The 23504-nt window shown below is 43.0% G+C and overlaps 2 protein-coding genes across 7 annotated transcripts in view; one reads left to right on the plus strand and one right to left on the minus strand.

Moving 5' to 3' along the window:
• LOC311130260 (Golgi-specific brefeldin A-resistance guanine nucleotide exchange factor 1-like) overlaps nt 1-4133 on the plus strand; it is a 118970-nt gene extending 114837 nt beyond the window's left edge. For all 3 annotated transcript variants that reach the window (XM_084162971.1, XM_084162972.1, XM_084162973.1), the window contains exons 38-40: nt 241-424; nt 922-1095; nt 1221-4133. In XM_084162971.1, the coding sequence (XP_084019097.1) occupies nt 241-424; nt 922-1095; nt 1221-1495 (633 nt within the window). In that variant the 3' untranslated portion in view covers nt 1496-4133. The remainder of the gene's footprint in view (nt 1-240; nt 425-921; nt 1096-1220) is intronic.
• Nucleotides 4134-4206: 73 nt separating this feature from the next.
• LOC311130276 (core histone macro-H2A.2-like) overlaps nt 4207-23504 on the minus strand; it is a 39618-nt gene continuing 20320 nt past the window's right edge. Inside the window, exons 1-9 of one of the 4 annotated variants that reach the window (XM_084163004.1) lie at nt 19471-19958; nt 17827-18018; nt 17224-17330; nt 12168-12362; nt 11939-12046; nt 10210-10309; nt 10031-10120; nt 9599-9773; nt 4207-4806 (exon numbers count right to left, since the gene is read on the minus strand). In XM_084163004.1, coding sequence (XP_084019130.1) covers nt 4641-4806; nt 9599-9773; nt 10031-10120; nt 10210-10309; nt 11939-12046; nt 12168-12362; nt 17224-17330; nt 17827-17998 — 1113 coding nt within the window. In that variant the 5' untranslated portion in view covers nt 17999-18018; nt 19471-19958 and the 3' untranslated portion in view covers nt 4207-4640. Of the gene's footprint in view, nt 4807-9598; nt 9774-10030; nt 10121-10209; nt 10310-11938; nt 12050-12167; nt 12363-17223; nt 17331-17826; nt 18019-19470; nt 19959-23504 lie in introns of those variants that run through there. The other 3 variants (XM_084163002.1, XM_084163003.1, XM_084163001.1) reach the window with 3 other exon arrangements.

A 23504-nucleotide genomic window follows, 5' to 3' on the forward strand; every position in this document is an offset into this window, starting at 1 on the left:
TTTGAACTCCTATTAGCTCAGGTGTTTCTAACTAGTCTAGCAAATCTTAACATTTTAGAACTTTCCAATCTGAGTGGTCAAACTCAAAGGAGGGCAAACAAGAAGAAAGGAAAATAAATACGGGTCTTTAAGTAATAGTTCATGTTGATTTCTATACAGCTCATTTCAATGAGTGGTTTTTCCATCTATATGTGTGTGATTGCGTGGCTAATTGGCTGGTTGTTATCACCCCCCTCCCAGCTGGAGGCCATCCCAGAGTCTCTGAAGAACATGCTGCTGGTGATGGACACAGCAGGAATCTTCCACAGCGCTGACTCTCGTACGGGATACTCTGACCTGTGGGAGATCACTTGGGAACGCATCGACTGCTTTCTGCCTAACCTCCGGGAAGAGCTCTTCAAACAGACAGTCATACCACAACCAGGTACTGGACTGCACACCTGCTTCTATTAAGGCCCTGTTTTCTCAGATATGTACTCTGCTTTCAGAGTATTAACAATGTAGGTTATCTGGATCTGTATTGGCCGTACAGCATTTACTGCGATGCGGCCTCTGCAGAAGTCAGGGCCTTCATACTTCTTTGCAGAGCTGTTGTGAAGGAAGTTGTCAAGGAAGTGAGTTGTGTTTATACAGGACATACCACCCCCACCTACCGTCAACCAATCATGTCAATGTGGAGCTATACAGAGACCTCCGCATTGTTACAAAATCTGGGAGGCACATGGTGATGCGGTACGGAGCTTGATTTGGCCTCTGCAAGCCTCCGGAGGCGCCACGTTTGCATCACACCCTCCATACGGAGCCTCCGGACTGCATTTTCCATATCAAGCATAAATCGGCTTTTCGAATACACAGCCTACATGTTTTTCATGATTTATACTTAGCCTTGTTTCAATGGCTGTCTGTGCTCTGTGTCCATAGATCCTGCTCCTAGTTCCCCAGTCGAGCTTGCCCAGCCGGCTGCCCCCGGCCCCCCAGCCTCGCCACCCTCAGCCCAGGCCCCATCTCCTGTGCCAGTGCCAGCTGCCCCCACAGAGCCAAAGACCTCCAGCAGACCAGTGTCGCCTCAAGATCCCCCACCACCTAGTACCAACGGTAACCATGTTAACATGGCCAAAGATTAAAACTGGCCAACGCCAACGATCAATGAATCATTTAGTCAATGTCAGTTTCATAGCAAACAATCAATGAATGAATCAATGTCCTCTCTTCTCTTCCAGGAATAGACAGATCATCTCCAGTGCCCCCGTCGACTCCCCCCATGCCCACCCCAGTGAAGATGTCCCCCCAGATCTCTAGGCCACTGATCCAGTCCCCCACGAGTCAGTCCCCCCTCATCCTGCAGCCTCTGGCCTCCCATCTGCAGGTGGGGGGCGTGCCCCCTATGTCCCTCCCCATCATCCTCAACCCTGCCCTCATTGAGGCCAGCTCCCCTGTCCCCCTGCTCCCCGCCCCCCGCCCCACTGACCCTAGTGACACCCCAGAGGTCAAATAGAGCCTCCATAGCCCTATGCCTACTCTCACATTGGGAACTCCATCCCCCACCTGTTCTCTAAACAACATAGCTTTCTCCTTAGGCTCTGCCCACCTTCACAGGGGGGATAGACCATCTGTGACACAGAGAGAGACCCTGGACATGCATGGTCACCTCTCAGACACATCTAGCTTTGAAGTCTTATCTAACATCCTGGGGCCTGCATTTTTTGGAACTCCGTCGGGGTCTCAACTTACTTTTGAGAGTTAGATTAGTAGAAGACACAAGGCGCAAGTTTGAAATTTGGTTGTGCATTAGCAGTTTTTCTCTTGTTTTGTCAGTCACTGACTGTCACTCAATTAGCCATGTCGTCTAACAATTTTCGGATTGGTAAATTAGTCTTGCCAGTTATCTAAACTTGTAGTAATCATGGCCGAATACTGACAGGGCACTTGCTCAGGGGCCCTGACTTCCAGGGGGCCCCCCCATTTGATTTTGTTAATCACTCTCACTCAGATCATTAACATGGCATAAGTCATGACAAAATGTGTAGAATTGCAGGAAATTTTCTTTAAAACTGCAAAAATGTCTCTCCACCCCATGGAAAAATAGGAAACAATTGCAGGAAATAAGCTTTAAAACAGCAGAATAATTCTCTGCCCCATGGCAAAATGAAACGTGTTATCAAATTGCAAAAATGTCTATGCCCCATGGCAAAATGTATAGAACCGCAGTAAACGTGCTTTAAAACTGCTAACATTTTTCTCTACACCCCATGGCAAAATGTGTTCCAGGAAATTAACTTTAAAAGATACATTTTTCTCTCCTCCGTCAAGAGATGGGTCACAAAAAAAATGGTCCGCTTGGTGGGGGGCCTCCCCAACCAAATCTTGCTTAGGGCCCCCAAAAGGCTAGAGTTTTGCCTGAGTATGCCTGTGCTTAACATTAATCTAGAGGTTCTGCCAGGAACAAAATCATAGTGAATAACTTACTTGGGTTTTAGGTACTGCATGTTGTTTACTGAATAGGATGTAAACAGATGAATTTACTCCAGTCAAACTGTCAGGGCACTGTCTTAAAACAAAACAGAGCTATATCATAACTCTTTTATTGGAGGGTCGAAATGTAAGTGTACAGTAATATAAAGCATACATAGTTTCTATATTTCCAGTATAACATTTGGTGTCAGAGGTTTTTGAAAATAAATATATTATATGATATCCTGGGATTATAAATTAGCCTACAAATTGTCACAAGCTTGTTTGCTAATTTTTATTACAATGGCCCTAAAACACAAAAGAACAAAGATATGTTTTAAAACGACACTTTAAGTACTCTTAAGTACTTTAAATACTGTTATACCCAAGAGGGACAAAGGTGTGCATGGCTTGGCTTGGAAAGATGGATTTGAGATGCTGCCATTGCTAACAAGGGCAGCACCTAGAACATTCCGAATGTGACGACTGGTCTGGCCTGGGTGTGTGGTTGGTTCGCTGTGTTCTGTGATGGTGGAACTCTGTACGTGTCAGCTTTTATCGATCAGGTTAGGAGAGTTTTATAGTAAGGTCTTAATGAGATTATTTAATGGAGTACAGTATTGCCTTTTGTCATTTGTATCCAGGTGTGTTTGTCACGTTTGTGTAATAAATGTTTTGTTGTCACATACACCGGATAGGTGCAGTGAAATGTGTTGTTTTACAGAGTCCACCATAGTAGTACAGTGCCCCTGGAGCAAATTGGGGTTAAGTGCCTTGCTCAAGGGCATATCGACAGATTTCTCCCCTTGTCAGCTCGGGTATTCGAACCAGCGACCTTTCGGTTACTGGCCCAACACTCTAAGCAACATGATGCATACAGCAATATTGGCCACTTAAGACTTGAGTAAGCATATTGCCATATTATATGACTTGACTTGAGCAGATTGAGCATAGACCGCAATCAGTAAATCTGGGACAAGCAGATCTTAAATTCAGTTTTAATTTTCAAGAGATGAGAAGATTGGTCCAGATCGTCTTTGCAAGTTTTCATACGGGACTACTTTATCCCACTTGACACAGTGAAAGTATTTTTGCATGTCACCGTCTGTACAGTAAGCAGTACAGTAATTTATGGATTGCAGAGGAGTTGGGACATTGGTATGTTGAAGTTAGAGCCTTGATCTTCCTATCAAACGATACTCATATCAGACATCTCACTGCAATGTGATGATGGAAGAACGAACAATGGTTTTCAAAAGCCTCAACCACTTAGAAGAACACATCACGTGTCTCTTTTGAAAACCCAACGTGGTCGTTGTAACCTTCAATGCAGCTTATTTCTTGGCCGTTACCCCTATCAGTCTATAATCTTTTAATCGTATTTATTAATCTAGGAATGGGGTTGGATAATTAATACTCTCGTTGAAGCACAGTTGGGAGCAACTACTTCCAGGTCAGGTTACATTACTCTCCGAATCCACTGCCTTATGTCAGAAATCGCATTAGTCAATGAAGTGGAGCCCCTCTGTCAGGGGTGTCTTTTTGTAAGTCATTATGTTCATTTGTTGTATTGCATTGTTAGGTATACCAGGAGCTAATTCTTGAGTGAACAGGAAATTACATGAATATAATGTATATATAAAGAAAAGGTAATGTACTTTTTACAATGTAATAAATCAAATGTAATGAAACTGGGTTGCTGTCTTATTCATGGGTGTTTAGTAAATTATGCATCAATCAAATCACAGTTGGATCTGTGGTGTAAAACATCTTGATTTTTATTTCAAAGCAGAATGAGAAACACTTTTTTTCTTAGTAAACTAACTGTATCAGAAACTACATAGGGATTCTGGCAGAAAAAACAACCGTTAAAATTGTCTTTGTACATGGAATGTAAAAACAATATCAGTAAATAAGGGATACGAATGACAAGCCATGGGGATTATTAACTTAATCTAGTCTAAAAATAATGCAATCCCGTAAAAGGAAGACGGTAACATAAATGCATACAGTACTTCACTCACAAAACATTTTTGGAACACCTTCCGAGGGCTATCCAATGTCATCAAAAACACCTACATACAGCATCTTCCATCACACTATACCAGCTGCAAAAACAAAATTCCATCTGAAATACAACTGCAACTGTTAAAAAAACACCCCAAATCTAGCATCTCTTTAGCTCTTCTTCACTTGGCATCAAGCTTGGCCATTTCCTGAAGGTATATTCCGATGCTCTCGCTGTCAAACAGTACAAAGTAAATGTTTTTCAGGGAAGAGGTCGTTGCAGAGACAAAATGGTTGGATATTGCCTTGAGGATCAGCTGGGCAGCTGTTTGCTTTGGGAATCCATTCCTAGAACCAGGAGAGATGCACAGATGTGGGCTCAATCTCAATTTGTCTTTCTGAGATTCCTGCCTCCTGAACCTTATATAAAAAGGATAAAGGTTAAAGGTCACTCCCTGGACCTTTTTCTCAAATGCGTTTTAAGAAGGAATCTAGGAAAGATAAATTGAGAGCTCTGGTTCAGACTGCTGAGGCCCCTTTTTTTATTACTGGAAACCAAATGTATGAATTGCACCTTTAAAATAACATTAATGTTATCGTTAGTAAGCAGGTTTCCATCCAACCATTTTTGTGAGTCAAGTGCCTGTCGACAAAACAAAATACGCTAGATAAAGGTGAATCTTTTTGGGGGCTGTGATTCGATTATGCAACCAATTCCGGTGGAAACAATTTATTGTGCAATTGTTGATAGAATATTGTTGAGGTAAATTTGCAGTCCTGTAATGATAGGTTGTGTGGTCCTCCCACTACAATTTGAAAAAGCATGCCGATTAGGCTACATATTAAATAAATTACGATAAACTTCACAGGTTGGTGAAAGTGCATGATAAGCTTAATGCCTAGTTTCCAATCTATATCAAGGGTCTTATTTTATGCTGGTGACATGATGATTGGTGCTTGCCTGCCAATTGACAAATAAAAACGATCTTATTCATAATTTCATCATGTAGGCTTACCCTCTGCACTGTATCGGCGAGCTGTTGACTAGAGCGCATGCCGAGACCTGAGTGGGTACATTTGCTGTTTATCGCAGACTTTTTGTGCCAAAACCTTCGACCGAGTTAAAAACGTGATGGAAACAAATAGAATTTCAGTTTTTTATTCAGTAAATTAAAAAGTTAAATGCGTTTTGTGTGCACAACGTTATTACGCACAGCCTTGTTGCTGCAGCAGTGCTTTTCCATCAAACTGGCTTCTTGCGAACAAGGCTGTGCGTAATAACGTTGTGCACACAAAACGCACGTAACTTTTTAATTTACTGAATAAAAAACGGATTCTATTTGTTTCCATCACGTTTTTAACTCGGTCGAAGGTTTTGGCACAAAAAGTCTGCGATAAACAGCAAATGTACCCACTCAGGTCTCGGCATGCGCTCTAGTCAACAGCTCGCCGATACAGATGTCTTATCTTCATTTTATAATTTTGATAGGCTACAGCAGGCTATATGTAGCATACAGCTGCATTTCAAATACACTTGTACACTGCTCAAAAAAATTAAGGGAACACTTAAACAACACATCCTAGATCTGAATGAATGAAATAATCTTATTAAATACTTTTTTCTTTACATAGTTGAATGTGCTGACAACAAAATCACACAAAAATTATCAATGGAAATCAAATGTATCAACCCATGGAGGTCTGGATTTGGAGTCACCCTCAAAATTAAAGTGGAAAACCACACTACAGGCTGATCCAACTTTGATGTAATGTCCTTAAAACAAGTCAAAATGAGGCTCAGTAGTGTGTGGCCTCCACGTGCCTGTATGACCTCCCTACAACGCCTGGGCATGCTCCTGATGAGGTGGCGGATGGTCTCCTGAGGGATCTCCTCCCAGACCTGGACTAAAGCATCCGCCAACTCCTGGACAGTCTGTGGTGCAATGTGGCGTTGGTGGATGGAGCGAGACATGATGTCCCAGATGTGCTCAATTAGATTCAGGTCTGGGGAACGGGCGGGCCAGTCCATAGCATCAATGCCTTCCTCTTGCAGGAACTGCTGACACACTCCAGCCACATGAGGTCTAGCATTGTCTTGCATTTAGGAGGAACCCAGGGCCAACCGCACCAGCATATGGTCTCACAAGGGGTCTGAGGATCTCATCTCGGTACCTAATGGCAGTCAGGCTACCTCTGGCGAGCACATGGAGGGCTGTGCGGCCCCCCAAAGAAATGCCACCCCACACCATGACTGACCCACTGCCAAACCGGTCATGCTGGAGGATGTTGCAGGCAGCAGAACGTTCTCCACGGCGTCTCCAGACTCTGTCATGTCTGTCACGTGCTCAGTGTGAACCTGCTTTCATCTGTGAAGAGCACAGGGCGCCAGTGGCGAATTTGCCAATCTTGGTGTTCTCTGGCAAATGCCAAACGTCCTGCATGGTGTTGGGCTGTAAGCACAACCCCCACCTGTGGACGTCGGGCCCTCATACCACCCTCATGGAGTCTGTTTCTGACCGTTTGAGCAGACACATGCACATTTGTGGCCTGCTGGAGGTCATTTTGCAGGGCTCTGGCAGTGCTCCGCCTGCTCCTCCTTGCACAAAGGCGGAGGTAGCGGTCCTGCTGCTGGGTTGTTGCCCTCCTACGGCCTCCTCCACGTCTCCTGATGTACTGGCCTGTCTCCTGGTAGCGCCTCCATGCTCTGGACACTACGCTGACAGACACAGCAAACCTTCTTGCCACAGCTCGCATTGATGTGCCATCCTGGATGAGCTGCACTACCTGAGCCACTTGTGTGGGTTGTAGACTCCGTCTCATGCTACCACTAGAGTGAAAGCACCGCCAGCATTCAAAAGTGACCAAAACATCAGCCAGGAAGCATAGGAACTGAGAAGTGGTCTGTGGTCACCACTTGCTAATTGCCTATAATTTCCACCTGTTGTCTATTCCATTTGCACAACAGCATGTGAAATTTGTCAATCAGTGTTGTTTCCTAAGTGGACAGTTTGATTTCACAGAAGTGTTATTGACTTGGAGTTACATTGTGTTGTTTAAGTGTTCCCTTTATTTTTTTGAGCAGTGTATTTCGTAGTGGAGACCAACATCTATCTTGTGTTATTAAGCTACAGTGGGGGAAAAAAGTATTTAGTCAGCCACCAATTGTGCAAGTTCTCCCACTTAAAAAGATGAGAGAGGCCTGTAATTTTCATCATAGGTACACGTCAACTATGACAGACAAATGGAGAAAAAAATTTACAGAAAATCACATTGTCGGATTTTTAATGAATTTATTTGCAAATTATGGTGGAAAATAAGTATTTGGTCACCTACAAACAAGCAAGATTTCTGGCTCTCACAGACCTGTAACTTCTTCTTTAAGAGGCTCCTCTGTCCTCCACTCGTTACCTGTATTAATGGCACCTGTTTGAACTTGTTATCAGTATAAAAGACACCTGTCCACAACCTCAAACAGTCACACTCCAAACTCCACTATGGCCAAGACCAAAGAGCTGTCAAAGGACACCAGAAACAACATTGTAGACCTGCACCAGGCTGGGAAGACTGAATCTGCAATAGGTAAGCAGCTTGGTTTGAAGAAATCAACTGTGGGAGCAATTATTAGGAAATGGAAGACATACAAGTCCACTGATAATCTCCCTCGATCTGGGGCTCCACGCAAGATCTCACACCGTGGGGTCAAAATGATCACAAGAACGGTGAGCAAAAATCCCAGAACCACACGGGGAGACCTAGTGAATGACCTGCAGAGAGCTGGGACCAAAGTAACAAAGCCTACCATCAGTAACACACTACGCCGCCAGGGACTCAAATCCTGCAGTGCCAGTACATGTCCAGGCCCGTCTGAAGTTTGCTAGAGTGCATTTGGATGATCCAGAAGAGGATTGGGAGAATGTCATATGGTCAGATGAAACCAAAATAGAACTTTTTGGTAAAAACTCAACTCGTCGTGTTTGGAGGACAAAGAATGCTGAGTTGCATCCAAAGAACACCATACCTACTGTGAAGCATGGGGGTGGAAACATCATGCTTTGGGGCTGTTTTTCTGCAAAGGGACCAGGACGACTGATCCGTGTAAAGGAAATAATGAATGGGGCCATGTATCATGAGATTTTGAGTGAAAACCTCCTTCCATCAGCAAGGGCATTGAAGATGAAACGTGGCTGGGTCTTTCAGCATGACAATGATCCCAAACACACCGCCCGGGCAACGAAGGAGTGGCTTCGTAAGAAGCATTTCAAGGTCCTGGAGTGGCCTAGCCAGTCTCCAGATCTCAACCCCATATATAATCTTTGGAGGGAGTTGAATGTCCGTGTTGCCCAGCGACAGCCCCAAAACATCACTGCTCTAGAGGAGATCTGCATGGAGGAATGGGCCAAAATACCAGCAACAGTGTGTGAAAACCTTGTGAAGACTTACAGAAAACGTTTGACCTGTGTCATTGCCAACAAAGGGTATATAACAAAGTATTGAGAAACTTTTTTTATTGACCAAATACTTATTTTCCACCATAATTTGCAAATAAATTCATTAAAAATCCTACAATGTGATTTTCTGGATTTTTTTTTCTCATTTTGTCTGTCATAGTTGACGTGTACCTATGATGAAAATTACAGGCCTCTCTCATCTTTTTAAGTGGGAGAACTTGCACAATTGGTGGCTGACTAAATACTTTTTTTCCCCACTGTATATAAAACGACGGTTGTTGATGTGTATGGCTGCATTTTAGATACATTTTGAATGTTGCAGTACTAGGACATTCTGTCTGGTGCTTTAGTGTTTGAGCAAGCAAGAGAGGGAGAACTGTAGGTTTTCAGTGAATATGTAAATCACGAGGCTCATTTGAATTTGACAGAGTGATCAAATCAAGATGCGGCATCTGTATGGACATATTATTTTGTGTGAATAAGAATACATTTATGGAAACCTAGCTACTGGTATAGATTTAAAGCATCATACTGGCTGTATTTCTGTATGATGACAATTATATATTTTGAAAACTTGATTGCTGACATGAAAAACATTTTGGGACTATATCAACAATGGACTAATTAAACAAATACCAAAAGATAGTTTTTGGGTGGAATTTTCCTTTAAAGCTGTAGTTGAATAGTCTCACCGGCCAGCAGGAAGTGAGGGGAAGGCCACAGACTTCAGTTTCTTCTCCTCTGCAGCAGAGAGACAGGCCTTGACAGTTTTCTCCAGCTGGTCCTCACACTTCTCTGAGCCCCACTGAGGGATGTTACAGTGGATGACGAAACGAGCTGGCATCCCACTGGCCTGACTCACCGCAACTACAGGAGGAAGACACACGCACTGATGTTTCGCTCTTCATTTGTAGGTTTAAATGTAGCATTGACAGTGTACTATAAGGTGGGTTTTGAAGTTAGGTGGGTGAGTGAGGTGAGACAATATGTTTCAATCAAGTGGATTATGCTACATTTGGGTCTTTGGATAAGCACATTCAGTAATTGCATCATTTCATTACCATGCAAAAGAAAAACCTCTCCAACCTTTCATCCAGCAGATTTGACATTAGGTGTCTCCATACCTGATGCTACCTCCAGAGGTCCCTGTGCTTTCCTCAGTTCTTTCACTGCCTCTAAGAAGTCCCGCCCACCTGCCTTCTCCAGGGCATTGCCTGCAGACAAGAGCACACAACAGGTAAGAGAGTAAAAAATATAATGGGCTGTGAAGCGTTCAAAAGACAAGCAGGTCTGACATCCTCACCCACTCCCTCTTTGAGGTCCATCTCAGCATTTGTGGGGTTGATGATTCCCTCCACCTTGATGGTTCCAATCTTGCTAATTTCACTCTCTGTTAGTGAAAGCTGTTTAAGGGGATATAGAGTTGACGTTATAACAAAATTACTAAGAAACTTGATGCATACATGTCACTTATTGCCAAAGTGTATAACTGAGGTACACTACATGACCAAAAGTATGTGGACACCTGCTCGTCAAACATCTCATTCCAGTTGAGTTGGTCCCCCCTTTGCTGCTATAACAGCCTCCACTCTTCTGGGAAGGCTTTCAACTAGATGTTGGAACATTACTGCGGGGACTTGCTTCCATTCAGCCACGAGCATTAGTGAGGTCGGGCACTGATGTTGGGCGATTAGGCCTGGCTCGCAGTCGGCGTTCCAATTCATCCCAAAGGTGTTCGATGGGGTTGAGGTCAGGTCTCTGTGCAGGCCAGTCAAGTTCTTCCACACTGATCTCGACAACCCATTTCTGTATGGTCCTTGCTTAGTGCACGGGGGCATGGTAATGCTGAAACAGGAAAGGGCCTTCCCCAAACTGTTGCCACAAAGTTGGAAGCACAGAATCATCTGGTCCTCTGTAGCTCAGCTGGTAGAGCACGGCGCTTGTAACGCCAAGGTAGTGGGTTCGATCCCCGGGACCACCCATACACACAATAAAAAAAATGTATGCACGCATGACTGTAAGTCGCTTTGGATAAAAGCGTCTGCTAAATGGCATATTATTATTATTATTATTATCTAGAATGCCATTGTACGCTGTAGCGTTACGATTTCCCTTCACTGGAACTAACGGGCCTAGCCTGAACCATGAAAAACAGCCCCTGACCATTATTCCTCCTCCACCAAACTTTACAGTTGGCACTATGCATTTGGGCAGGTAGGGTTCTCCCGGCATCCGCCAAACCCAGATTCATCCGTCGGACTGCCAGATGGTGAAGCGTGATTCATCACTCCAGTTTCCACTGAGTCCAAATGCATAGTGCCAACTGTAAAGTTTGGTGCAGGAGGAATAATGGTCAGGGGCTGTTTTTCATGGTTCAGGCTAGGCACGTTAGTTCATGGTTCAGGCTAGGCCCGTTAGTTCAGCCACGAGCAAATGAGTCCTTCATGAATTGGCATTGCGCATGGTGATCTTAAACTTGTGTGTGGCTGCTCAACCATGGAAACCCAATTCATGAAGCTCCCGACGAACAGTTGTTGTGCTGACGTTGCTTCCAAAGGCAGTTTGGAACTCTGTAGTGAGTGTTGCAACCGAGGACAGACGATTTTTACGCACTGCGCGCTTCAGCACCCAGTGATCCCGTTCTGTGAGCTTGTGTGGCCTACCACTTTGCGGCTGAGCAGTTGTTGTTCCTAGACGTTTCCACTTCACAATAACAGCACTTATAGTTGACAGGGTCAGCTCTAGCAGGGCAGACATTTGACGAACTGACTTGTTGGAAAGGTGGCATCCTATGACAGTGCCACGTTGAAAGTCACTGAGCTCTTCAGTACGGGCCATTCTACTGCCAATGTTTGTCTATGGAGATTGCATGGCTGTGTGCTCGATTTTATACACCTGTCCGCAATGGGTGTGGCTGAAATAGCTGAATCCACTCATTTATAGGGGTGTCCACATACTTTTGTATATATAGTGTATCTTTACAATAGGTGTCACAGAATGACAGTTTTGTCATAACTGACATGACATGATACCTTTTGTCCAAGGAACAGGCTTTTCGCTGAGAGGATAGTGAATCCATCGCCTGGTCCATCTTCCACTGTTGAGTTGGCTACGACAGTTTCTTTTTCGTTTTCTGTGCTCTTCTTTTCATAGAATCAAAGAAAAACAGAACATACTCATCCTTCTTATAACACTATAACAAACACATTGACAAATTGAGATGTTTGCCGTCATTCACGAAGCCCATTCATGTGTACTGACCCTTGGCTTGCGGCCTGGTTTGCCTTTGCCTTTTTTGGTGGTGGGTTTCTTGATGCTCTTGACGCGTTCCGCCCTCTTCTCTGGCACGGTCACCTGAGTGTCCACTTTCACTCGGCTGCCCCTCTTCTTGGACAATAGCTCCGGGTGGATACGAGGCAGGACCCCTCCATTTGATATGGTCACCCCTCGGAGAAGCTGAGAGAGGCCAAAGAACAGGTGAATTAGTTTACTTTTCAATAGATATTCAGTCTATCATTGGTCAAGTTCTTTGCTCTGAGAAATACTTTACTAGTCAAGTGGTGAAATCCTGCTAAAATGATAAAGAACATTGTCTATTAAGTGTAATTAGTTCATCACTATTTTCTCCCCAGTCCCCACTTATTTGAATGCAAGCTGAATGTCCCCACTGCCTATAAAACATTAAATATGTTGGAGTGCATTGAGCATATAACCTTTGACAGTTACAGTGCTGTGAAAAATTACATAATAACACAACAATTATACTTATTTAATAAACAAAGTTACGCAAGACCCAATGCCCCTGTGTGAAAAAGTAATTGCTCCCTTACAATCAATAACTGGTTGTGCCACCTTTTAACTGCAATGACTCCAACAAAACGCTTCCTGTAGTTGTTGATCAGTCTCATGTCGCTGTGGAGGAATTTTGGCCCACTCTTGCATGCAGAGCTGCTTTAACTCAGCGACATTTGTGGGTTTTCAAGCATGAACTGCTCGTTTCAAGTCCTTCCACAGCATCTCAATTGGGATTAGGTCTGGACTTTGACTAGGCCATTGCAAAACTTCAAATGTGTTGCTTTTTAGCCATTTCCATGTAGACTTGATTGTGTGTTTTGGATCATTGTCTTGCTGCATGACCCAGCTGCGCTTCAGCTCACAGACAGATGGCCTGACATTCTACTGTAGAATTCTCTGATACAGAGTAGAATTAATGGTTCCTTCTATTAAGGCAAGTCGTCCAGGTCCTGAGGCAGCAAAGTATCCCCAAACCATCACACTTTCTTACTGTGGAATGCAGTGATTGGTTTTTGCCAGGCATATTGGGACCCATGTCGTCCAAAAAGTATTGATGATCTTCCAGGTGCTTTTTGGCAAACTTTAGTCAACTTTTTGGAGGACATGAGTCCCATTATGCCTGCTGGAAACCAAACACTGCATTCCACAGTAAGAACCTCATACCAACGATCAAGCATGGTGGTGGTAGTGTGATGGTTTGGGGATGCTCAGAGAATTCTACAGGAGAATGTCAGGCCAGCCGTCTGTGAGCAGAAGCTGAAGCGCAGCTGGGTCATGCAGCAAGACAATGATCCAAAACACACAATCAAGTCTACATGAAAATGGCTAAAAAGCAACTAATTTGAAGTTTTGGAATGGCCTAGTCAAAGTCCAGTCCTAAACCCCAATTGAGATGTTGTGGCAGCACTTGAAACAAGCAGTTCATGCTTGAAAACCCACAAATGTCACTGAGTTAAAGCAGTTCTGCATGCAAGAGTGGGACAAAATTCCTCCACAGTGACTTGAGAGACTGATCAACAACTACAGGAAGCATTATGTTGCAGTCATTACAGCTAAATGTGGCACAATCAGTTATTGATTGTAAGGGGGCAATTACTTTTTTCACACAGGGGAATTGGGTGTTGCGTAACTTTGTTAAATAAATAACCCAAAAAATGTATACTTATTTTATTTGTAAACTCAGGTTCCCTTTATCTAATATTAGGTTTTGGTTGAAGATCTGATAATTCAGTATCAAGAATATGCAAAAATAGAGAAAATCAGAAAGGAGGCAAATACTTTTTCATAGCACTGTATGTCTTGTCAGGATTTGGGGCCTCAATAAAAAGAAATTCCACTTGGGGTTAACCAAGAAGCAGTGGCAGTTCATGCCTGATGATGCCATACAGATGCCATATGGCGTCAACTGCACCTTCCTGAACCCTTAGACCAGGGGTGTCAAACGTCCGGCCCGCAAACGGGTTTAATCCGGCCCGCGAGATGATTTTGTAAAGTATAAAAATGAGCCGCAATTTTTCAATAAAAGAAACTGCTGTTCCAATTGTGTCCACTGGATGGCGCAATAGCAATTGTGTTAAGCAAGCAAACTGTTTATACCGGGGCAGAGCAAATAGGTCAAGCAAGTGCAGCCAGTCCGGATGAGCTACTTTGTTTTGCCCGCGATATTTATTACGGCTTCTACTTTTAACATTATGTGCTTTGGCACCCTCATTGCCACAATATGTCTCTGTCAAAAAATTGAAAAGTGGACGCAGAGTGTTCCAAGAAAAATTGTCATCCTTCTATTTATTCACGGAATTGAATGGGAAAGCTGTATGTTTGGTGTGTTCACAGCATGTTGCAGTGCTGAAAGAATATAACCTTCGTCGCCACTATGTGAGTCTTCATGCCGACAAATATGACAACTTTCAAGGACAGCGGAGAAGAGAGAAGGTGAATGAACTGTTGGCGAGTCTGAAGAAACAGCAGTCTGTGTTTACTCACAGCCGAGACATCAGTGGCGCTGCAGGGAAAGCTAGCTACCTCATTGCTAATGAAATCGCAGTGGCTTCAAAACCATTTAGTGAGGGTGAATTTGTAAAAACATGCATGATGAAGGCAGCAGAGATTGGTGCTTTTCAGGGCACACAGGCTTTTGCAAATATCAGCCTGACAAGAAACACAGTTGCAGACAGGATTTCCGATCTTTCAGTGGATTTGGACAGCCAGTTGAAGCAAAAAGTAAAGTAATTTATTGCGTTTTCGGTTGCAATTGATGAAAGCACGGACATTACAGATGTTGCACAACTGGCCATTTTCATCCGCAGAGTTGATGACACATTGACCGTCACAGAGGAGTTCGTGGAGTTGGTGCCGATGACAGATACAACGACAGCAGCTGATATTTTCACTGCACTCGTCAGCGCGCTGGACAGGGTCGGAGTGGACTGGTCCCGCGCTGTCAGCCTGGCTACAGATGGTGCGCCCTCAATGATGGGGAAAAAAGCAGGCGTTATGACAAAGTTCAGAGAGAGAGAAAGTGCAATCTGCAAATGGAGGACGTGATTTTTGGACTTTTCACTGTATTTTGCACCAGGAGGCTTTGTGTTGCAAGTCATTAAAGATGGATAACGTCATGAAGGTGGTCATCCAAACTGTTAATTTCATCCGATCCAGAAGCCTGAATCAACGTCAGTTTGACAGCCTTCTCAGAGAGAAAGACCACATCTATGGCCTGCCATACCACACTGAGGTAAGATGGTTAAGCCGAGGTGCTGTGCTGAGGCGTTTCTTTGATTTATGAGAAGAAATTGAACAGTTCATGGAAGAAAAGGGCAAACCAGTGTTAGAATTTCATTCCGCAGAATGGATGCAGGACCTTGCATTTATGGTGGATGTTACAGAGCACCTGAATAACTTGAACAAACAGCTGCAAGGGTGCAACAAAGTTGCCACGCAGTATTATGACCGCATACGTTCTTTCAAGTTGAAGCTGTCATTGTGGGAGACGCAACTCGCCGGTGGTGATGCAGCTCACTTCCCCTGTCTGAAAAATGTGTGCGCGACCCAACATGTGGCAGACATGAAGCGGTTCAAAGATAAAATAACGGGACTGTTAAGGGAGTTTGAGCAACGCTTTCAGATTTTTGGTGAACTGGAGAAAGACTTCAACGTTTTTTGTTCGCCATTAAACGTGAATCCCTCTGATCTGCCCGTCAGCATCCAACTTGAAATAATATACTTGCAGTGTGACTCGGATTTGAAGGGCAAATTTGCCGCAGCTGGCTTGGACACATTTTATCAGAATCTCTTGCCAGGTTACCCCAACTTGACAGCCCTCGCTGCAAAACTGTTGTGCATGTTTGGAACCACATATCTTTGTGAGCAAGTTCTCTGAAATGAGCATAAATAAAACAAAGCTGCGCTCAAGGCTCACGCACAAGCACTTGAATCACATCCTGAAGTTGGCTGCCACTCAGGATGTGACGCCTGATATTGATGCGCTGGTGAAAGCTAAAAGATGCCAGGTATCAGGAGTCAAATAAACTATGCAACCCCACTTAAAGTGCTGCATGAGACACCCTGATATAGTTCTGTGATCTGTGATATACTTCTGTGAATCACTGAGGCATTGTGTGTTTGTGTGTTGTTTGTCCTCAGAATTTCAAATAACTTGAGGTGTTTTATGATTAATAGTGATGTTGTGCTTTTGGACACACTGTCCTCAGGCTCCAGCTTTATGTGGTCCTCTGTAGCTCAGCTGGTAGAGCACGGCGCTTGTAACGCCAAGGTAGTGGGTTCGATCCCCGGGACCCCCCATACACAAAAATGTATGCACGCATGACTGTAAGTCGCTTTGGATAAAAGTGTCTGCTAAATGGCATATTATATTATTATTATGTTTATATGTTTTTATGTTGATGTGCTATTGTTTTTAATTGATTTTTTTTTATTTAACCTATTCTTGACTCTGTGGTTCTTGCACTTGTTTGGGGAACAGGATTTCATTATTTGTATCTACATTTCTGCCTGAGAAATGACACCCTGATATAGTTATGTGATCTGTGAAACAGTTCTGTGAATCACTGAGGCATTGTGTGTTTGTGTGTTCTTTTTCTTTAGAATTTTCAAATAAACTTGAGGTGTTTTATGATTAATAGTGATGTTGTGCTTGTACTATTTTGGACACACTGTCCTCAGGCTCCAGCTTTATGTTTTATGTTGATAGTATTAAAACAAAGAAAACAATCTGAAGTTGTTGTTTTTAAGTTATATATACCATGATTTTACCGGTCCGGCCCACTTGGGAATAGATTTTCCTCCATGTGGCCCCTGAGCTAAAATGAGTTTGACACCCCTGCCTTAGACAAAGGGACTACTTTCATCATAGTTTCATGGATCCCTATTAGGCACTGAAATATACTGCAATATAATATAGTGTAACGATGATGCAATGAAATAGAACAACAAACACTGACTTTGCTGAGTTCATCATAGGACATTTTCTAAATGTTTGTCAATTTTAATGGGAATAATACTGTACCTGGTTGAGCTCCTCGTCGTTGGCTACAGCCAGTTTAATGTGCCGAGGAGTTATTCTGCCTTTTTTGTTGTCCCTTGCTGCATTTCCTGCCAACTCCAAAATCTCAGCTAAACAAATAAAATGTCATTAGAAAATCTTCAGACAAAGTATTCATATACTGAACAAAAATACAGTGCATTCGGAAAGTATTCAGACCCCTTGACTTTTTCCACATTTTGTTACGTTACTGCCTTATTCTAAAATGGATTAAGTTGTTGTTTTTTTCTCATCAAGGTGCACCTGTGTAATGATCATACTGTTTAATCAGCTTCTTGACATGCCACACATCAGGTGGATGAATTATCTTGGCAAAGGAGAAATGCTCACTAACAGGGATGTAAACAAATATATGCACAACATTTGAGAGAAATAAGCTTTTTGTGCGTATGGACAATGTCTGGGATCTTTTATTTCAGCTCATGAAACATGGGACTAACACTCTACATGTTGCGTTTATATTTTGTATTCAGTATATATTTTAGATAAAAATTTTCCTGTTATATTGGACAGACAACTGAATTGAAGAAAGATGTGTGTGTGTTTTCACTCAGGTGAGACGCCAACCTGCCAGGTACTCTATGACGGCTGCCATGTAGACGGGTGCCCCCATGCCGATGCGGTACTTGTGGGTCCCTGTGCGTAGATACCTCATCATCCTCCCCACAGGAAAGATGACCCCTGCTCTGGCGGAGCGGGACAGTTTGGTGGTCTTCTTCTTCCCTCCTCGGGCTGACATCTTGCCTCAGCTACGTCTACCTGGGGAGGACAACAGTCCATTTAACATGGTTAGTGTTAAGGATGGAGATTGAATCTACGTTAAATGGGTCATTTGTACTGTACATGCAGCGATGAACCAATTGAAATACACTAGACAGCAATGTGCAAAACTGTTAATAATTACCACCTGTTTTGTTTGCCCAAAGGAATTTAATAAATACTAAATGTACTCCTCCAAAAGCTTGTATATGTGCCATGTTGAAGCTTCCATACATTGAAATGTTAATGACTAGACTAGAAGCAGGTGTGTTTACATGTGGCATAACCAAGATAAGTCTGGGTGTGAGAAGTGGGAACTTGTCAGCAGGCTATATGATCAATCATTATTTAAATTAATAACACATGTATAAACAAATCTGCAGATCTGTGAACTTGAGAAACAAAGATTGAGATTCCAGGTTGAGATGTACAGAAGAGGCCTTTCAGGATCATATTGTCCTCATATAGGCCTATACCTTCACAGTTTGCAAAGCTGATAAGATCAGAGACTGAATAAAACTATCAAAGCATATGTATCATTAGCAGACAATTCCAAAATACGATGCAATATAAGGCCTACAATATTTAAGAATTAAATTGCACTACATTGTTCAAAGGAATTGTAAAGTTGTAGGTGCCATTATAGGATTCATTTGATTAACGTATTAGTATTTATTATTTGTAAATACTTTTCAAGGTGAAGATAGGAAGGGTAGACAATTTAACTTTCCCAAAGGTAACTATGTAAACAAACTCAATAATACTGTACAGAAGACGGCCGCAGTGGCCTACAGACTCCAGTTTTGGAAATGGCATTTGCAATCTAAGACGCGACATATATTACTTCGAATGCATTGATTTGTGCATCTTGAATGCGTTTCGTATTCTCGATTGCCCCATGCACTTGAAAAATAAAAGAACAAAAGATCATGCCACCTAGTACAATGGCCTACTCGACGTACAGTAATTTTATTCATGTTTTTTAGTCAAATATGAAGGCTTAAGCTTAATTACAGATCCTAAACGACATAGCAATACTAAATGTACAAACAACCATGAATATGACAAATTACAAATGTTTATACATAGATGCTCCATTCTGCAGGAATAAAAATAACCCCTTGATACGTTTTTCTTCCTCCTATCGCCACAGGATTATGCACACTTAACTAGCTTATCTATCTAATCAATGGCCTTGCTTCAGTGGGTTGCCTATCCACTAGAAATCCGCGGCTGTTGTTCTCAAATAGAAATGTCTGGGACATCGGGCCATAACCTTTTTTGTAATTATGTTCCTCCCATGCTACAGCGCAACCCCCATTTTGTTTTCAATCCATTGGATGTGTAATCTAATCAGACATGGTCAGAAAGGAACGTTCTTTCGGAGACGCAGCTCGCCACAAAACGCAATAAACCGGATATGCGCGAGCGTGAAATTCTCCAAGTTTGTACCTGTTTGTCCTCCTTTACACGAATCGATGCAGGCCTGATCTTCCCTTTCGTAAATCTCCGAGGAATGGCTGTATTCGCTGTCCTTATGCGGATCCTGTTCATAAAAAAAACTACAACCACCGTACGTACATAGGCTACATAGGGGGCTGGCTCTACTACTACTGATGCTGCAAAGGGGAAAAATTAAGTCCGGGGAAAAATAGAATGAAAACGCCCCCTTAACATGGCTTCAAGGGGAGAAGAATGTTGGTTGAAAGGAATGCAATGTGCTTGAAGATATACAACTGAATTTGGCTTTGAATGCCTATATATGCCTATAGATCAGTTTGGAAAATGTGTAAATCATAAATTCTGGATACATATACATACACTCAGTGGCCAGTTTATTAGGTACACCCATCTTGTACGCGCCTCCAGAACAGCCTGAATTCTTCGGCATGGATTCTGCAAGGTGTGGCATACAAACGTTTTTCAATTGGTATCAAGGGACCTAACGTGTGTCAGGAAAACATTACACCACCAGCAGCTTGTACCATGGACTAATGCTGCTTAAGCCAAATCCTGACTCTGCCATCAGCATGAAGCAACAGGAACCGGTATTCGTCGGACCAGGTGATGTTTTTACACACCTCAATTGTCCAGTGTTTGTGATTGCTTGCCCACTGGAGCAGCTTCTTCTTGTTTTTAGCTGATAGGAGAGGAACCCGGTGTGGTCGTCTGCTGCGATAGCCCATCCGTGACAAGGACCGACGAGTTATGCGTTCCGAGATGCCGTTCTGCACACCACTATTGTACTGCGCCGTTATTTGCCTGTTTGTGGCCCGTCTGTTAATTTGCACGATTCTTGCCATTCTCCTTCGACCTCTCTGATCATCAAGCTGTTTTTGGCCACAGGACTGCCGCTGACTGGATGTTTTTTGTTTGTTGCACCATTCTCGGTAAACCATAGACACTGTCGTGGGTGAAAAGCCCAGAAGGCCGGCCGTTTCTGAGATACTGGAACCGGCGCGCCTGGCATCGACAATCATACCACGCTCAAAATCGCTTAAGTCATTTGTTTTTCCGCTTCTAACATTCAATCGAACAGTAACTGGATGCCTGTCTGCCTGCTTTATATAGCAAGCCACTGACACATAACTCACTGTCTGTAGGAGCTAACCATTTTCGTGAACGGGGTGGTGTACCTAATAAACTGTGTACATACAGTGCCTTTGGAAAGTATTTAGACCCTTTGACTTTTTCCAAATGTTATGTTACAGCCTTATTCTAAAATTGATTAAATAAATAAAAATCCTCAGCAATCTAAACACACTACCCCATAATGACAAAGTGAAAACAGGTTTTTAGAAATGTTACCAAATGTATTAAAAATATAAAACAGAAATACCTTATTTACATAAGTATTCAGACACTTTGGTATGAGACTCGAAATTGAGCTCCGGTGCATCCTGTTTCCATTGATCATCCTTGAGATGTTTCCGAGACAGGATTGTGTCGAAGGCACAGTTCTGGGGAAGGGTACCAAACATTTTTTGCAACATTGAAGGTCCCCAAGAACACAGTGCCCTCCATCATTCTTAAATGGAAGAACTTTAGAACTACCAAGACTCTTCCTAGAGCTGGCCGCCCGGCCAAACTGAGCAATCGGGGGAGAAGGGCCTTGGTCAGGGAGGTGACTTTTCCAAGCTTAAAATAATAAACATTCAACATCATGGGCCATAAAAAGTTAAATACTTATTCCGCGTTCAAAACAACTGGAAACTCGGAACTGGGAAATCTTAGACTTCAGTGAGTTCAAGACAACTGGGAACTCTGGGGACTGGGAAAATATGGTCATCCAACTCAGAATTCCAAGACGGGAACTCTGGCCTTTTTCTAAAGCTCCGACCTGAAGATCACTGACGTCATGATTCGACCTTGATTTTCTCCGAGTTCACAGTTGTCTTGAAAGTACCATAAATCCAGAGAATGCCAGACTTTGATGACAAAATATGCCCACGAAGGACCGTCGTGCCACCTTCCTCTTCAGGTGAGCACAGGACAAGGTGACTCCAAAAATGTATTGTATGCTGCTGCATAAATGATGTAAGATGCCAGGGAGATATGTATACTGTAGCTAAGAAAGTAATACTAAGTGTATGTTGTGTAGTAAGCTGTTAGTAGCCCATGTGCCTCACCCTAATAATTTGGTCCATTTCCCCCTCATAATTTAGCCTACTGTTCTGACTTGGTGGTGAACATGTAGCCTATAACCTGTTTTAGAGAAATGTAATCATTGAATATTGTAAGAGCTTTCATTTTCTGCTTATATGCCGCCGTTATTTATCCTTCGGTTCTGACTTGGTGTACAGGGAGAACACTGTAAGAACGGCCCATGTTCTGAATTCTGTCGCTGTCCATTTCAAAAGCGTTTAACAAATAGTTATATTGACTACGTCCGTCCTAGATCGCTCATTGTCTTAATCGAAATTACAGATTGCCTCTTATCCACTCTTCATCCCCTTATGCCATAGTTTGTACATCTTAATTGTCAGTAGAAACCACATTTGTTTAAGCAAGTCAGCCATATCAGCTATGTTTTTTTTTAAAAGTCAGTATACAGTGGGGAAAAAAGTATTTAGTCAGCCACCAATTGTGCAAGTTCTCCCACTTAAAAAGATGAGAGAGACCTGTAATTTTCATCATAGGTACACGTCAACTATGACAGACAAAATGAGAATTTTTTTCTCCAGAAAATCACATTGTAGGATTTATAATGAATTTATTTGCAAATTATGGTGGAAAATAAGTATTTGGTCAATAACAAAAGTTTCTCAATACTTTGTTATATACCCTTTGTTGGCAATGACACAGGTCAAACGTTTTCTGTAAGTCTTCACAAGGTTTTCACACACTGTTGCTGGTATTTTGGCCCATTCCTCCATGCAGATCTCCTCTAGAGCAGTGATGTTTTGGGGCTGTCGCTGGGCAACACGGACTTTCAACTCCCTCCAAAGATTTTCTATGGGGTTGAGATCTGGAGACTGGCTAGGCCACTCCAGGACCTTGAAATGCTTCTTACGAAGCCACTCCTTCGTTGCCCGGGCGGTGTGTTTGGGATCATTGTCATGCTGAAAGACCCAGCCACGTTTCATCTTCAATGCCCTTGCTGATGGAAGGAGGTTTTCACTCAAAATCTCACGATACATGGCCCCATTCATTCTTTCCTTTACACGGATCAGTCATCCTGGTCCCTTTGCAGAAAAACAGCCCCAAATCATGATGTTTCCACCCCCATGCTTCACAGTAGGTATGGTGTTCTTTGGATGCAACTCAGCATTCTTTGTCCTCCAAACACGATGAGTTTAGTTTTTACCAAAAAGTTCTATTTTGGTTTCATCTGACCATATGACATTCTCCCAATCCTCTGGATCATCCAAATGCACTCTAGCAAACTTCAGACGGGCCTGGACATGTACTGGCTTAAGCAGGGGGACACGTCTGGCACTGCAGGATTTGAGTCCCTGGCGGCGTAGTGTGTTACTGATGGTAGGCTTTGTTACTTTGGTCCCAGCACTCTGCAGGTCATTCACTAGGTCCCCCCGTGTGGTTCTGGGATTTTTGCTCACCGTTCTTGTGATCATTTTGACCCCACAGGGTGAGATCTTGCATGGAGCCCCAGATCGAGGGAGATTATCAGTGGTCTTGTATGTCTTCCATTTCCTAATAATTGCTCCCACAGTTGATTTCTTCAAATCAAGCTGCTTACCTATTGCAGATTCAGTCTTCCCAGCCTGGTGCAGGTCTACAATTTTGTTTCTGGTGTCCTTTGACAGCTCTTTGGTCTTGGCCATAGTGGAGTTTGGAGTGTGACTGTTTGAGGTTGTGGACAGGTGTCTTTTATACTGATAACAAGTTCAAACAGGTGCCATTAATACAGGTAACGAGTGGAGGACAGAGGAGCCTCTTAAAGAAGAAGTTACATGTCTGTGAGAGCCAGAAATATTGCTTGTTTGTAGGTGACCAAATACTTATTTTCCACCATAATTTGCAAA

Source organism: Coregonus lavaretus (genome assembly GCF_964263955.1).
Source record: "Coregonus lavaretus genome assembly, chromosome: 1".
NCBI classification, from domain to species: domain Eukaryota; kingdom Metazoa; phylum Chordata; class Actinopteri; order Salmoniformes; family Salmonidae; genus Coregonus; species Coregonus lavaretus.